The sequence below is a fragment of the Scyliorhinus canicula genome, chromosome 2 (assembly GCF_902713615.1).
Source record: "Scyliorhinus canicula chromosome 2, sScyCan1.1, whole genome shotgun sequence".
Classification (NCBI taxonomy): domain Eukaryota; kingdom Metazoa; phylum Chordata; class Chondrichthyes; order Carcharhiniformes; family Scyliorhinidae; genus Scyliorhinus; species Scyliorhinus canicula.
The window spans coordinates 264,121,897-264,139,277 of record NC_052147.1 but is presented as its reverse complement, the minus strand read 5'-3'; the positions used below and the strand labels follow the sequence as shown (position 1 = coordinate 264,139,277).

Sequence of the window (17,381 nt, the reverse complement as noted above, 5' to 3'; positions counted from 1 at the left end):
CTCAGGGCCAGGTGATTCGGAAGGTGGAGGAGGCGGTGCGAGAGCACAGGGTGCAGCTCGCCTTGATGGCTGCAGATATGGGGTTGATGAGTGATCAACAGAAGAGACTGCAAGATAAAGTGGAGGACCTGGAGAATAGGTTGCACAGGCAGAATGTGAGGATCAGGGGCCTGCCGGAGGGCAGTGGGGGAGTGGACGGCGGTGCATATGTGAAGGTGCTGGATGAAGGCGCGTTCGCTCGGCCCTTGGAGGTGGACTGGGCGCACAAGGCGCTTATGAGCACGCCGCAGAGAAACGAGCCGCCGAGGACGAGGTACGATTGCACCAGTTGCTGGATAAGGAATAGATTCTGAGGTGGGCCAGGCAGACGAGGCGCTGAACATGGCAGTGAGCCGTGTGTCTACTCGGACCTGTGTGCGGAGCTGGCTAAAAGAAGGGCGAGCTTCAATAGGGTGAAGTCAGCCCTCTTTAAGAAGTGGGTGAAGTTCAGCATGTTGCACCCAGTGCGCCTGTGGGCAACATACGAAGGCGAGGAACTCAACTTTGGATCGCCAGAGGAGGCAATGGAATTTATTAGAGACAATGGACTGGCAGGAGAATGAGGACATTGAACTCTGGAGGGAGTGTTTATATTGTGTATTTTGGTTTTCTTCTGGTTTGTACGGACCACTTTTGCACTATGTTTGGGGCCATTGCTCTGTTCTTCTTTGTGTTTGTTTCGTTCTTGATGGGGGATGGTGGGTTGCTTTTTCTTCTTCGTGTTTGTTGGGGATTGTAAAGTTTGTACAAGGAGGATGGTCGAGTGGGGGGGTGAATTAGTTGGCGCCATGTGCGCCATGGAGCTACGAGGCTAGCTGGGCGGGCTAGCTCACAAAAGCGCAGTGGGGGGTGAGCAGGTGGTGAGTGTGTTGATGGGGGGTGGGACTGTTATTTTGTTACGGGATGTGGGGGGGGCGGGGGACAGAAGTACGCTGACAGGGGAGGGACAGACGAAAGGTGACAGGGAGAGGGTAGATGCCCGAGGGTGGGTCTGAAGCGATGCGGGCTGAGGGCTACCCTCGGAAGGGCTATGGTTGATCGATGTAGAGTTTATGAGGCGGGTATTGGGGAAGAACCCTGATCTGGACTCGCATCAGCTGATTATGGGGTGTGTGTGTGGGGGGGGGGGACTTTAATACGGTTATAGATCCAAGGCTGGATCAGTAGAGTTTGAAGACAGGGAGGGTGTCAGCGGCTGTGAAGGAACTAAAGGGGTTTATGGAACAGATGGGAGGGGATCCGTGGAGGTTTGGGCAGCCAAGAACAAAGGAGTTTTCTTTTTCTACCCTATGTACACAAAGGCCAACTTTTTCGTCATGGATAGAATATTACTGGCGGGGGTGGTTGATGTCGAGTACTCTGGGATAATAGTGTCGGATCATGCCCCACACTGGGTGGATTTACAGGTCAGCAGAGGGGGGGGCCATCGCCCGTGCTGGAGATTAGATGTAGGACTATTAGCGGAGGAGGAGGTGTGTGCACACGAGTGAGGGAGGCCATTCGGAGATATGTGGAGATAAACGATATGGGGGAGGTTTCGGCAGCCACGGCATGGGAGGTGTTAAAGGCAGTGGTGAGAGGGGAGTCTATCTCAGTAAGGGCACATAGGGGCTGGTTTAGCTCAGTGGGCTAGACAGCTGCAGAACAAGGACAGCAACGCGGGTTCAATTCCCCTGGCAGCTTACCCGAATAGGCGCCGGAATATGGCGACTAGGGGCTTTTCACAGTAACTTCATATTTGTGACAATAAAAGGTTATTATTACCACAGGGAAAAGGTTGAGCGGGCGGAGATGAATAGACTAGTGAAAGAGATTCTCCAAGTAGACAGGAGGTACTTGGAGCCAACGGAAGTGGGGTTGTTGAAGGAGCGACAGAAGCTGCAGATGGAGTTTGGGTTGCTATCGACAGGAAAGGCAGTGGGGCAGTTGAGAAAGGCGAGTGTATAAATATGGGGAGAAGGCTAGCAGGATGTTAGCACACAGCTAAGGAAATGGGAGGTGGCTAGGGAGATAGGGAAAGTGAAGGATAGAGGGAGGAACACAATCTTGGACCCAGCGGGTGTGAACAGGGTGTTTAGGGAATTGTATAGTAGGCTGTACGTGTTGGAACACCCAGCCGGGGTAGAGGGGATAAGGTGGTTTTTGGAGGGACTGGAGTTTACGAGGGTTGAAGAAGAGCTGGTGGAGGGCCTAGAGGCCCCAATTGGGCTGATGAAAATGATGGATGGGCTGGAGGCAATGCAGTCGGGCATGGCCCGAGGGCCCAACGGGTACCGATGAAGTTTTATAAAAGGCTTTCAGGAGTGCTGGGGCCCCTGCTGGTCAGGGCATTTAATGAAGCTAGGGAGCGAGAGGTACTCCCCCAATGATGTCACAGGCCTCGATCTCTCTTATCCTGAAGAGGGATAAGGACCCGGAACAATGCGGGTCATACAGGCCAATCTCCCATCTAAATGTAGACACCAAAGATCTTGGCCTCGAGAATTGAAGAGTGTGTTACAGGGGTGATAGGAGAGGACCAGATGGGGTTTGTGAAAGGGAGGCAGCTAATGGCCAACATCAGACAGCTGCTAAACATGATTATGATGCCCTCCGATGGAAGGGAGGTGGAAGTGGTGGTCGCCAAGGATGTGGAGAAGGCCTTTGATTGGGTGGAATAGGAGTACCTGTGGGAGATCCTGGGGCAGTTTGGGCAGGGTTTTATGGACTGGGTCTGGCTGCTGTGCCAGACACCAGTGGCGAGCGTGCCGACGAACCGAGTGAGCTCAGATTATTTTAGGCTGCTCCAGGAGACAAGGCAGGGATGTTCACTCTCCCCGCTGTTGTTTGCCTTGGCTTTAGAGCCACTGGCGATGGTGCTGAGCGTCAGAGGACTGGCAGGAGATAGTGCGGGGAGTGGGAGGGTCGGAGCACAGCGTCTCATTACATGCGGACAACCTGCTTTTGTATATTTATGACCCATTTTGGGGGGGGGGGAATTGGAAAGATTATGGGGATCCTTGGGGAATTCGGCTGGTTTTCGGGGAACAAATTTAAAAAGGGCAAAAGCGAGATCTTTGTGATTCAGGTGAGGGGACAGGAGAGGAGATCGAGAGGGCTGCCGTTCATGGTGGTAGGAGGGAGTTTACGGTATTTGGGAATCCAGGTGGCACGGGAGTGGGAGCAGCTACACAAGCTGAATTTGGCTCGGTAAGTGGAGCAGATGAAGGGGACTTTAGAAGGTGGGATATGCTTCCGTTGTCACTGGTGGGGAGGGTGCAGACGGTAAAGATGATGGTTCTCCTGAGGTTTTTGTTTGTAGCTCTGTGCCTGTCTATTTTTATCCCAAAGGCTTTTTCAAGAGGGTGAACATTGTGATCTCTGGGTTCATATGGGCAGGTAAAACCCCGCGGGTAAAGGTGTTGTTGCTGGAGCGGAGCCGAGTTGGGCGGCGAACATAGCAATGATCAGGAAGTGGGTAGTGGGGGAGCGGTCGGTGTGGGAGTGGGTAGAGGCGGAATCGTGTAAGCACTGGTAACAGCACCTCTGCCGCTCTCGCCCGTTCGGTACTCCACAAGCCCGGTGATAGTGGCGGCTTTGAGGGTGTGAGGGCAGTGACGGAAGCACATGAGAGTGGAGGGAGCATCGGTATGGGCTCCAATTTGTGGCAATCACCGGTTTGTGCCGGGGGGGGGGGGGTAGATGGGGGGGTTTAAGGAGGTAACAGCAAGGTGGGATTGAGCGGTTAGGAGACCTGTTTATTGACAGCAGCATTTGGAGGAGTTTGAGCAGCCAGATGGGAATGGATTCCGCTATCTGCAGGGACATTGCACCGAGGTAGGTTTCGACCTTTCCGCTCCTACCGTCCCAGAGGATACATGACAAGGTAGTGTCGAAAATGAGAGTGGGGGAGGGGAAGGTCATGGAAATTTATAAACAGCTCATGGAATGGGAGGGAATCCTTGATTGGGGAGGTAAAACAAAAATGCGAGGAAGAGCTCGGCAAGGAATTAGAGGCGGGATTGTGGGAGGATGCCTCGAGTAGGGTTAACGTGTCCTCGGCATGTGCCAGGCTCAGCCTGATACAATTCAAGGTGGTCTGCAGGGCGCATATGACTGTGGCCCATATGAGAGGTTCTTTGAAGGGATGGAGGATAGATGTGGCGGTGTGCAGGAAGGCCCGCGAATCATGTCCACATGTTTTGGGCATGTCCGAAGCTTAGGAGATTCTGGCAAGGATTTGCCGATGTCAAGATTAGGGAACCATGGATGACGGGTGAAATTGTGAGACTAGCTAAGATGAAAAAGGAAGCATACATAAGATCTAGGCGACTTAAAGCTGATGAAGCTTTGGAGGAATATCAGGAAAGTAGGACAAATCTCAAACGCGCAATAAAGAAGGCTAAAAGGGGTCATGAAATATCTTTGGCTAACAGGGTTAAGGAAAATCCCAAAGCCTTTTATTCGTATATCAGGAGCAAGAGGGTAACTAAAGAAAGGATTGGCCCACTCAAAGACAAAAGAGGGAATTTATGCGTGGAGTCAGAGGAAATGGGTGAGATTCTTAATGAATACTTTGCATCGGTATTCACCAAGGAGAGGGACATGACGGATGTTCAGGCTAGGGATGGGTGTTTAAATACTCTAGGTCATGTCGGCATAAGGAAGGGGGAGGTTTTGGGTATTCTAAAAGGCATTAAGGTGGACAAGTCCCCAGGACCGGATGGGATCTATCCCAGGTTACTGAGGGAAGAGAGGTATGAAATAGCTGGGGCCTTAACAGATATCTTTGCAGCATCCTTGAGCACGGGTGAGGTCCCGGAGGACTGGAGAATTGCTAATGTTGTCCCTTTGTTTAAGAAGGGTAGCAGGGATAAACCAGGGAATTATAGATCTGTGAGCTTGACGTCAGTAGTCGGCAAACTGTTGGAGAAGATATTAAGCGATAGGATCCATTCACATTTGGAAGAAAATAGGCTTATCAGTGATAAGCAGCATGGTTTTGTGCAGGGTTTGTCATGTCTTTGAATTCTTTGAGGAAGTGACAAAGTTAATTGATGAGGGAAGGGCTGTAGATGTCTTATACATGGACTTCAGTAAAGCATTTGATAAAGTTTCCCATGGCAGGTTGATGGAAAAAGTGAAGTCGTATGGAGTTCAGGGTGTACTAGCTAGATGGATAAAGAACTGGCTGGGCAACAGGAGACAGAGAGTAGTGGTGGAAGGGAGTGTCTCAAAATGGAGAAAGGTGACTAGTGGTGTTCCACAGGGATCCGTCCTCGGACCACTGTTGTTTGTGATATATATAAATGATCTGGAGGACGGTATAGGTGGTCTCATTAGCAAGTTTGCAGATGATACTAAGAATGGTGGAGTTGCAGATAGCGAGGAGGACTGTCAGAGAATACAGTAAAATATAGATAGATTGGAGAGTTGGGCAGAGAAATGGCAGATGGAGTTCAATCCAGGCAAATGCGAGGTGATGCATTTTGGAAGATCTAACTCAAGAGCAGACTATATGGTCAATGGAAGAGTCGTGGGGAAAATTGATGTACAGAGAGATCTGGGAGTTCAGGTCCATTGTATCCTGAAGGTGGCAACACAGGTCGATAGAGTGGCCAAGAAGGCATACAGCATGCTTGCCTTCATCGGACGGGGTATTGAGTACAAGAGTCGGCAGGTCATGTTACAGTTGTATCGGACTTTGTTTAGGCCACATTTGGAATACCGCGTGCAGTTCTGGTCGCAACATTACCAGAAGGATGTGGATGCTTTAGAGAGGGCGCAGAGGAGGTTCACCAGGATGTTGCCTGCTATGGAGGGTGCTAGCTATGAAGAAAGGTTGAGTAGATTAGGATTGCTTTCATTGGAAAGACGGAGGTTGAGGGGGGACCTGATTGAGGTCTACAAAATTATGAGAGGTATGGACATGGTGGATAGCAACAAGCTTTTTCCAAGAGTGGGGGTGTCAATTACAAGGGGTCACGATTTCAAGGTGAGAGGGGGAAAGTTTAAGGGAGATGTGAGTGGAAAGTTTTTTACGCAGAGGGTGGTGGGTGCCTGGAACGCTTTGCCAGCGGAGGTGGTAGAGGCGGGCACAATAACATCATTTAAGATGCATCTAGACCAGGGGTGGGCAAACTACGGCCCGCGGGCCGCATGCGGCCCGCCAAAGGTCTTTATGCGGCCCACCAAGATCAAGTCATCAAAAAAAAAAAATTTTTTTTTAAAAAATTTTTTTAAAATAATTTTTTTTTAATAAGGTTAATGGGCGGTGGGGGGGGGGGGGGGCTGTTGGGTTACTGGTATAGGGTGGATACGTTGACTTGTGTAGGGTGATCATTGCTCAGCACAACATCGAGGGCCGAATGGCCTGTTCTGTGCTGTACTGTTCTCTGTTCTATGTTCTATATGAGGCGCCCAGAATCATAACCGGGTGAAGCGCCATTTTTGAAAAGTAGAGAAAAAGAGGGCTAAAGGCAGGATGCCGCCGGAGGAAGCGCTGAGGTATATGCCGCACGCTAATTGGTTACAACCGGGACTATTAATTAATATACTATGCGGCCCTTTAAAATTGTGAATTTCTGAATGTGGCCCTTGCACGGAAAAGTTTGCCCACCCCTGATCTAGACAGATATATGAACGGGCGGGGAACAGAGGGAATTAGATCCTTGGAAAATAGGCGACAGGTTTAGATAAAGGATCTGGATCGGCGCAGGCTGGGAGGGCCGAAGGGCCTGTTCCTGTGCTGTAATTGTCTTTGTTCTATGTTCACGGTATTGAAGGTATGGGTGGTTCAGAGTCCAGAGGTGGCGATTTTTGGTGCGTCGGAAGACACGAGTTCAGTGGGGGGTAAGAGAGGCTGATGTTTTGGCCTTTGCCTCCCTGGTAGCCCGGTGACGGATCTTATTGGTGTGGAGGGACTGGGAACCCCCAAAATCGGTGGTATGGATTAGTGACATGGCCGGGTTTCTCAGGTTTGAGAAGATCAAGTTCGCCCCGAGAGGATCAACGTTAGGGTTCACCCGGAGGTGGCAGGCATGCATCGACTTCTTTGGGAAAAATTAAGCTGTCAGCAGGTACAGGTGGGGGGGCTGGGGTTGGTTGAGGCGGGATTAGTTAGTGGGGAAGAGGGACTGGGGAACTTGTGTAAGCCATGATGGCTGGGTGTGGTTGTTGGTTGGGTGGGTGTTACATTGTTGTCTTTACTCCTGATATTGTTGTTAAAAATTGATAAATGCCTTAATAAAATATGTTTTTTTAAGAAAAGAAAAAGTTAGTTGCACTTTGGACTTGAGGCAGTTTGCAGTTGACCGAGAGAAGATAGCCAAAGTAAACAACAGTTAGAAGCCCTGCATGGCTTCCGCATTGACCGCATAGAAAGCAGATGAAGCTGAATCTCAGTTCGAATCTTGAGGGAACAGAAACTCAAAGATTGTCTAATTTGAAGCTAGTGGAAGAATCTACAGTGGACTTCATAGTGGGGTATTGCAAAAGAAAGTAATCAGCTAAAGCAGCTTGGAAGTACGGGAAAAAAACAACCAGAATAGGGAACTGAGTTATTCCTAGCTAAGAGACTGTAAATGAAACTTTTATGTGAGAAAAGCTGGAATGCAGGAGAATAAAGATAATTTCCAGAGGGCTTTCGCATTCCTATGGGTGGTCCCTACAGAAGAAAATAACGTTAAGGTTGACGTGTCTTATAAGAGAATTCTTGGGGGTGGAAGCAAACCTGAGTGAATAATGAACATGTTTAGCAGCCATATTATTTGTTTTATTTAATTATTTTTATGTTCAACAAGTTTTGTTCTGCTAAAAAGTGAAATCATGTGGTGCAATTCTATTAGTCAAAATGAGGTATCTGGATTGATTATTTATTTTTTAATTTTTCCAATTAAGGGGAAATTTAGCACGGCAAATCCACCTACCCTGCACATATTTGGGGTGTGGGGGTGAGACACATACAGACACAGGGAGAATGTGCAAACTCCACTTGGACAGTGACCCGGACTGGGATTGAACTCAGGTCCTCGGTGCCATGAGGCAGCAGTGCTAACCACTGTACTACCGTGCCGCCCTTGGATTCATTTTTAAGTGTTAACAATCCTTGACCAATTGTAACATTGTAAATTTGCACTCATTGCAGCAACTTATTGAGATTTATTATTCTTCAATCAGATTTTAAACTAACTTTTCCTCAAAAAATAAAAATGTACTTTTCAAGGGTCTCATTATATGTTAGTTTGTGGTAAACAGTAAAAGCAACACTTACTCTCTGTTGTGAGTTCCAACAAAGGACAGGACATGCAAGAAAACAAACCATTGGTTAATGCAGTAGACTTAAAAGCAATAGTGCTTTGCAATGGTTACCGACGTACATTAATCACTTCATAATACACAGGCTATTGGACAAAGCTGCGCAAATTACAAACAAATTCTCATATACAACAGTGCTCTCTGCATGCCAAAATAAAAATTCCAGTACATTTTTCAAATCATTTAATGTACTTTAATTTTCTAGAAGTGAGTGACAAAATTTAACAATTTTGTTTGTAGAATGTATTTTAATAACATGTGTAAACTGCATCAACGTTCAATAAGTCTATTTGGCTTGGATCTGAGCAAAATTCTTTCAGGAAGTTGGAAGTTAAATTTAAAAATCAGCTTTAAAATTATATTGCTACTTGCTGCAAGCCACACACTGATTATAATTGTATCGGGATTACTGATTACTGAATACATACTTTCAAAGTTGAATCCTTATTGAAAACATACAAATTGAATTATTTTTAAGAAAACAATAGTCTTTTTTTTTTAAATTGCATCTTCCCTCGCAACTACCTCAAATATATCTACCTTTCCAAATGTTATATTGCTTAAGGGAGATAATAAAAAACAGCCTATTTTTGAAAACAATCATCTTCCGCATGCTCCATTTATAAAAACATTGCATGCATTCACACAAAACACAAAGCTGTTTACATGTACATGCAATAAGTCGCTTGCAAAAACCATTTTAGTAGAAGTTACCTTGCTATGAGGATCTGCAAACATGCGAGTGAAGATCTCCCACAACCGCTTCAATTCAACACGGCTGTAAAGTAAATGAATGCAAAATATGCAGAAAAGTTTATTAAAAGCACTGTTTTAAGTCATTTAAGGTTAAGTAAGTTGCTTGGAAACTTTTCTAGAGATACAAATTATAGCACTGGAAACAGGAAATAAAATTCTGCCCTTTATTAAAATGTTTTAATACATTTGGAACAGAATAATTTTAATTTTCAGCTGTGATTTCTAGTGATCTTTATCAGTATTTAATGCACGACAGCTCACTTGTATAGCATTTTCTTTAATAGGGAAATGACGTCCAGTTTAAAGGTACAATCAACAATTACATAATTTAATTATTGGGTAGGCTGTGGCAGAGTGATAACTGCCTAGCAATCCAGAGAGCAAGAAGGGCTTATGTTCTGGGGAGAAAGGTTGAAATCTCACCAAGGCAGCAGTGGAATTTAAATTCAATTAATAATCTGGAATTGAAAAGATAGTCTCAGTCACGAGGACATGAAATCCCATCTTGGTTACTAATTTCCTTCTGGAAAGTCTGCCCTCCTTACCTGGTCTGGCCTACGTGTGACTCCAGACACACAGCGATGTGGTTGACTCTTAACTGCCTTCTGAAATTGTGGGACAAGCCACTCAGTTCAAGGATAATTAGAGATGGGCAACAAATGCTGGTCTCGCCAGCGACATCCAATGGAAGGAACAAAGGTTTCTTCGAGAAAAATTTCAAAGTTTATGGATAGACCAACTGGTCCAATTTTACTCGACAACTCTTCCAAATTTTATGCTGTTGGATTCAAATACTCACCTGGATTTTCTGATTCTTCTAACAGTTTAACCCATTTTGAATTAGTTAAAGCTAACATTAATAATGCTGACTGGAAAATTCTGAATTTGGATCAGTCTAACCTACACCACATTGATGTCCAGATAAATAAAAACTATTACATTGATGGATTCCAATATACCTGATTATTAGAATAATTAAGTGGTTTGAGAAGCAGTGTTGAAAAGACCCTACAACATGTTAGCACATTTTGCAGAACCTTACCTTAATGTCCTCTGACTTTTCAATAGATTTTGAAGGCCAACAAGTCCTTCTTTCCTCTCAGACCAATTTGAGCTTGCACAGTGGTTTAAAACCTCAGCCACATCCTCTGTCTGGCGCAGGTAGTGTGGAATGCCTCCATTTCTGGAGCCATAAGAACGCTCTGAACACGCGCTAGATGCATCGCTGTTTGCATCATCATCAGAGTACATTCCATATGGCTCATATCGTCTTCTGACAGGTTTTTTCTAAAAGTGAAAACAAGCACCGTTTTATTCTTCTCATATACACCTCATGCACAATAACACATGTTGCGTGCTAACATTTTGCATTCCTTTACAAGCACACCCAAGTCTCTTTGAACATCAACCATGACAAGTTTCTCATCTTTTAAAAATATTCTGTTTTTTTATACTTCTGACCAAAGACATTAACTTCACACTACCTTACATTATACTCAACCTGTCATCTTATTGCCCACTCACTTAATCTGTCCATATTTCTCTGCAGCCTTTCCCTGTCCTCCCCACAGCTTAGCCTTCTACCTACTTTTTTAAAAAATCATCAGCAAACTGAAATGCATTGCCGTCAGTCTCTTCATCGTAACCATTAATATAGATTATAAATAACTGAGGCCCCAGCACGGATTCTTTCAGCACTCCATTATTTGCTGCCTGCCAACCTGAAAATGCACTTTTTAGCCACTCTCTGCTTCCCGTCTGTTAATTAATCCTCTATCTATGCTGATATATTACCCTCAACTCCATTAGCCCGCATCCTATCTAGGAACCAGTTGTGTAGCACTTTACCGCATGCCGTTTGGAAATCTACTTGTTCTCTTTTATCTACCCGATTAGTTACATCCTCAAAAAACTAATTTGTCAAGAGAATTTCACTTCAGTAAAACCTTGTTGAGTTGTTCCAAAGACAATATTTAAGTGCATTGTTAAGACTTCCTTAATAATAAATTCCAGCATTTTCCAAACTACTGATATGAGGCCTGTAGCTCCCGGTTTTCTCACTCTCCTTTCTCGAAAAGCAGCATAACATTTGGCAACTTCCAATCTGATGGGACTGATCCCTAATCAAAGGAATTTTGGAAAATCATAGCTGGCACAAAAACTAGAACCAGAGGACACAATCTCAGACTAAAGGGACAATCATTTAAAACAGAGATCAGGGTGGTGAACCTGTGGAACTCTTTGCCACAGAAGGCTGTGGAGGCCAATTCACTGAGTGTCTTTAAGACAGAGATAGACAGGTTCTTGATTAATAAGGGGATCAGGGGTTATGGGGAAAAAGTAGGAGAATGGGAAATGAGAAAAATATCAGCCATGATTGAATGGCAGAGCAGACTCGATGTGCTGAGTTGCCTAATTCTGCTTCTATGTTTTCTGGTCATATAACTTTTAGAACTATTGGGTGCAGCCCATCAGGTAACAGATTTGTTGGATCTTAGTCCCTTGAATTTGCCCAATACTTTTTTTCAACGGATATTAATTTCCTCGCTTTTCCACCGTAGGTTACTGTCAATTTCTGCTATGAAATTTGTGTCATCTACTGTGAAGACAGACAAAATAATTGTACAATGTGTCATTCATTTCCTCTTTCCCCATAATAATTTCTCCTGCCTCTGCTCCAAGGAGCCAATACTTATTTAGCTACTCTTTTCCTTTTAATATACTTATGAAAGCTCTCACAATCTGTTTTTAAATTTCCAGCTAGTTTATTCTCATTTTTTCTTTTAATGTGGCCCTTTGCCAGTTTCTAAAACAGTTCCAATCCTCAAACTCGCCACTATTTTTTTACAAGATTGTGAAGCCTCTGCGTTCAACCCGATATTATCCTTAACTTCCCAAGTGAACCACAGGTAGGTCTTTTTACTGACTTTTTTTTGGATTTACGATGGAATGTAGTTTTGCTAGACAGTTTGAATTGTTTTTTTCAATGTCTCCCACTGTGCATTTACTACCATACCTTTAAGTCTATTTACCCAATTAACCTTCGCCAGTTCCTCCCTCACACCTACGTAATTGGCTTTAAGTTTAAGATTCTTGTTCTTGATTGGAGTATGTCACTTTCAAACATGGAATTCATTGGTATTATGATCACTATTTCCCAATGGATCTTTTAATTTGACATCGGTAATCAACCCTGCTTCATTGCACATTTGGGAAGGCAGTGATGTAGTGGTATTGTCACTGGACTAATAATCCAGAGACCCAGAGTCATGCTCAAATGCACCATGGCAGATGGTTTAAATTTATGGTTTAATACTCTGCCCAATGGTATAACTCCTGTAGGTGGCCTATAACCTACTCTCAGCAGTGTTCTCAGACTCTTGCAGCTCCTAATCCTAACTTCCATCCATACTTATTCTACTTCATGATCTTCTAAGGCAAGATCCTTCCAACTAATGTTCAGACGCCATCCTTTACCACGTAGTCTAAAATATTGTGTACCCTAGGATATTTATTTCCCAACCTCGATTACCTTGCAACCATGTCTCTGTAACGGCAATTAGATCTAAATCAGTTACTTCTTTATGCCACTAGTTCATCCAACATAAGAACATTGAATTTCATTTTTTTTTTAAACTTCTTGTAATGACCTTATGCACTGACGCATAATTCTTGTTAAACCCTCTGTAAACTCTCTGTCCCATTCTACTTGTCTTTACCCACATCACTCCACTGTTCATATGCCCTGACCTTACTCTTTGGAAAATCTCCCTTCACCAAACCCTCACTCCCCCCTCTATTATAATAAAGCCTTGTCCACAGCACTAATTATACGACAGGCCAAGACCCATCCAAACAGAATAGTTCACTCTTCCCTGAGCACTGATGCCAGTGCCCCAGGTATTTAAACTCTTTCTTCTCACACCAGCCACATGTTTAATTCTCTAATCAGCTTCATCCTATGCTAACTTACACGTGACTCAGGTAAATATCCAGAGATGATTACTGTTGATATTACGGCCCCCAACTCTTCAGCTTCTCGGAGCAGAATATAATTCCTGGTTCTAATGTCATTGGTTCCCATTTGGACCACAACAACTGGATCACTCCCCCTCCCAGTCCAAGTTTCTCACCAGTGGCAAGGATATATTCTTCATCTGGGCACCGGGTAGGCAGGAAACACAACCTTTGGAGCTCCTTGTCATTCTATCCTCCTCCTCACCTCCTCCACTCCGCAACCATCCCCCCCACCCCCAAACACCCCAAATAGAATTATAGAATTCTTCACCATTGTGTCATGGTCATTCGCCTTGTCCACATAAGAAGCAAGCACCTAATGAGACAAAGTCAGGGCTGAAGCGCCTCCAACACTACATGCTGATTCACTCTACCTGCCTGTCTTCCAGTCACACCGTCCTGTCCCTGACTATTGACCAGCTCTAAAATTCTGCTTAGCTTAAGAGGTGTGACTACCTTCTGGAAGTGTCCAGGTAACACTTCCCCCTCCCTGGTGTGTTGCAGCAGAGACTTCAGTTCAATTATTTTGAATCAAAATCCCTTTGTATTCTTTCCACTACATTAATAGTGCAGGGCTTAAATTGACCTGTATGATTGTACGTCTTTAAATTTTGGTTCTTGTTCTGCAAACAGTTTTTTTTTTAAATGAATGCTTTCCTGCCAGAACCCATTGGGGGCACTTTAACTTAACCCATTTAATGAGTAACTGGCTAGAATGGAGCTGCTGACCATTTAACACCTTGTCTGGTTTTATTATCCAATGACATCAAAATCAGGCAGGGGATAAAAAGAGTTCCATTCGATCAGTTTCCCACAAGATGGGTTAAGGTTGAAATTAACCCCAAGCTTTTTTGCCGATTAAATTAATCAATCACTTAGTTAATCCCATGCGTTATTTTAAGAAAGAAATATCAAAATCATACTATAATACATAAAACAACAGATCTTTAGAGATAATAATGTGTGGAGTGTGTCTCCTTGTGTTAGTATTTCTTTGGTTCTCAGTAAGGCTTTGGACATTTGTGCTGAAGCACGAACAATCCAGGGGCAGTTTTCTGCTTTGGGTCCACTGAAGACCAATAAGAAGTACAATAGTTCAGATGCTGGAAATCAACATAAGAATACAACAAAATGCTGGAAATAAACAGTCAACGCAGAGGCACAGCAAAGTAACGATTCTAGTGCACACTCTTCTTCAAAACAGCTTTTAAAGATGAATACACACCAGAAACATTCACTTCGCTGTTCTGACTAAACTGCTGTGTTTTTCCAGTATTTTCTGTTTTTGCTTCACCAAGGACTAGGCTGAGATTAGCCAAACTAACTTCCAAATAGACTCTAATTGCTAACAGAAAAGAGTTCTGTCACACCAGTCTGGACTGAATTTAAACACAGACTCCAGAAGTCTGTTGACCCACCAGACTATCCAATTCCCTCCCTTCGTAACCAATTTGAATTTTCAGCTTGCTTGTTCACAGCTGTATACCGCTAAACAGCTCAGGATTCTGTAAATTATTGCCATGCATCTATATACACCTCATGAATACTTCAGTAGCTTTGAGGCTTCTATGTCCTGTAATGCGACAGCAAACTACTTTGTCATAGAGGTCTACAGCACAGAAAAGGCCCATCGGCCCATCATGTCTGCACCGGTCAAAAACAATCACCTAAGTATTCTTATTCCATTTTCCAGTACGTAGTCCACAGCCTTGTATGCATTGGCATCACAAGGGCACATCTAAATACTTCTCAAGTGTTGAGAGTCTTGTCTCCACCAGCGTTTCAGGCAGTGAGTACCAGAGTCCCACCACCCTCTGGGTGAAAAAGCTTTTCTTCACATACGCTCTAAACATCCTGCCCCTTACCTTAAATCTATGTCCTATGGTCATTGCTCCCTCCATCTAGGGGAAAAGGTTCTTGTGGCTATCTGTGCCCTTCATAATGTTATACATCCTTATCATGTCACCCCCTCAGTCTCCTCTTCTCCAAGAAAACAACCTCATTCTATCCAATCTCTCTTCATAGATAAAACTCTCCGGGGCAGGCAACATCCTGGTAAACCTCCTCTGCATCCTTTCCAGTGCTATCGCATCCCTCCTAGAGTGAGGATTCCAGAACTGCACACTCTAGCTGTGGCCTAACCAACGTTTTGTACAGTTCCGGCATCACCGCCCTGCTTTTAAAACTCTCTGCCTCAGCTAATAAAGGCAAGTACACCATATGCCTTCTTAACCACTGTATCTACCTGCCCTGCTACCTGAAGGGACCGGTGTACATGCGCATCAAGGTCCCTCTGATCCTTGGTGCTTCCCAGGGTCCTGCTGTTTATCATGGATCCCTTGCCTTGTTTATCCTGCCCAAATGTTATACATCCTTATCATACTGATCTGGATTGAATTCCATTTGCCACTGATCAGCCCATCTGACCAGCCCGCATATATCCTCTTGTAATTGAAGGCTGTCCTCCTCACTATTTACCAGCCAACCAATTTTCATGTCATCCGTGAACTTATTGATCAACCCTCCTTCATTTAGAACCTGACCCACATCCTCTGGCACCACACATATTATCATTGTGGCCCTGAATGGGCCCTGCTCTTTCCCTAGTTATCCTTTTACCTTTAAAGTACTTGTAAAACAACTTCGGATTTTCTTTTATTTTACCCACCAGAATCTTTTCATGTCCCCTTTCTTCTCTCCTAATTTCCTTTTTAAGTTTCCTTCTGCACATTTTCAACGCCTCTTAAGGCCTCTGATGTTTTGAGCCCTCGATATCTGCCATAAGCCTTCCTTTTTCTCCTTATCCAATGCTGTATATCCATTGTAATCCACGGTTCACTGGATTTGTTGGTCCCACCCTTTTTCTTGATTGGAACATGTTGGCCCTGTTCTCTCCCTATATACTTCTTGAATGCATCCCACTTGCTTCAAAGTGTCTGCTCCCAGCCCAATCTGGCCAAATCATTTCTGATTTTATTAAAATCGGCTCTTCACCAGTTTAGAACTTTGATTTCAGGCTCATCCTTGTCCTTTTCCATAACAATCTTGAATCTAATGGAGTTATGATCACTATCTGCAAAACATTCCCCATTGATCCATCAACCACTAAGTCCAGGACCGTCCCCTCTCTTGTAGGTCCTTCTACGTACTGGATTCAAAAGTTCTCTGGATACATTTTAAGAATTCTGCCCCCTCTAAACCTTTCACACCACAGCTACTCCAGTTACTATTGGGGAAGTTGAAATCCACCACTATCACTACCCTATTACTTTTACACTTCTCTGAAATGTGTGTAGAGCACCCCCGCCTCCGGCAGCGAGATCCATCGTCCCGGCAGCCAGCTAATGGGGTTTCCCATTGTTCGCACACCATCAGGAAATCCACGCCGCCAGAGTGTGCTGCTGACAAAACGGAGGATCCCGTGGCAGAGAATCCAGCCCCCTATATCCTGGAATACTGAGCTACCAATCCTGCCTCTCTCTCAACCATATCTCAGTGACAGCAATGACATTATACCCCCATGGTTTAATTTAAACACTCAACTGAACTGCATTTTTCGTCAGTCTCCTTGCATTAAAATAAATACCACCCAAGCTTGCCAAACTCCCTCATGACTTAACTGGTCTAGAAATTCAAATTTCCTGACTCAGTTGACGTTTCTTCTAATTTTGGCCATGCACCTATCCCTGTTTAACCTTCTCTCAGGATCCCAGCCCCCTATTAAGTTGCAATGGAGCACATACATCCACTCCTCTATATGCAATATACCTCTGATCTGTTATTTGTACGCATTTACTCTAACAGTCTGAAGAAGAATAAAAACAGCAAAGCAAGAACAGATTGATTGGTGAAGAAAACATGATCAAAAAGCACCACTACCTTAGTCCTGGAGTCTCCTAATAGCTGATTGCAGCAAAACAATTTTGAGGGGAAAAAGTACAAAAAAATCAAGTCAAAAGGAGAATTGAATATTTTCACAGTAGAACGAATAATTAATTAAAGCAAATCAAACACGAAACAGATAAAGCATTTGAAAGATGATTTTGAGATGCTTACTTTCAGAAATGTTTAAACAAATGTGCGCAAGGAAAATACCAAAATCCTGCTACCATAACAATAAATGATATGAATATGGTAGACAATGTTCATTGTCCCTTTGTACAGGTTTCTTGTGTGACACAGCAATCGTGTGTGTGGTTCCCCTTCACTAGGGTCACTAGGTTCCCCCTCTTGGCTTAAAGTTCTAAGATGTGGGACACAAGGGCAAGGGCATC

General features: G+C 44.2%; 1 protein-coding gene across 1 annotated transcript in view; it reads right to left on the bottom strand.

Moving 5' to 3' along the window:
• clasp1a (cytoplasmic linker associated protein 1a) overlaps positions 1-17,381 on the bottom strand; it is a 357,689-nt gene that overhangs the window by 106,134 nt on the left and 234,174 nt on the right. The window contains 4 exon segments of the mRNA XM_038790034.1: positions 8,291-8,293; positions 9,049-9,112; positions 10,133-10,377; positions 16,987-17,010. Of these exon segments, the coding sequence (XP_038645962.1) occupies positions 8,291-8,293; positions 9,049-9,112; positions 10,133-10,377; positions 16,987-17,010 (336 nt within the window).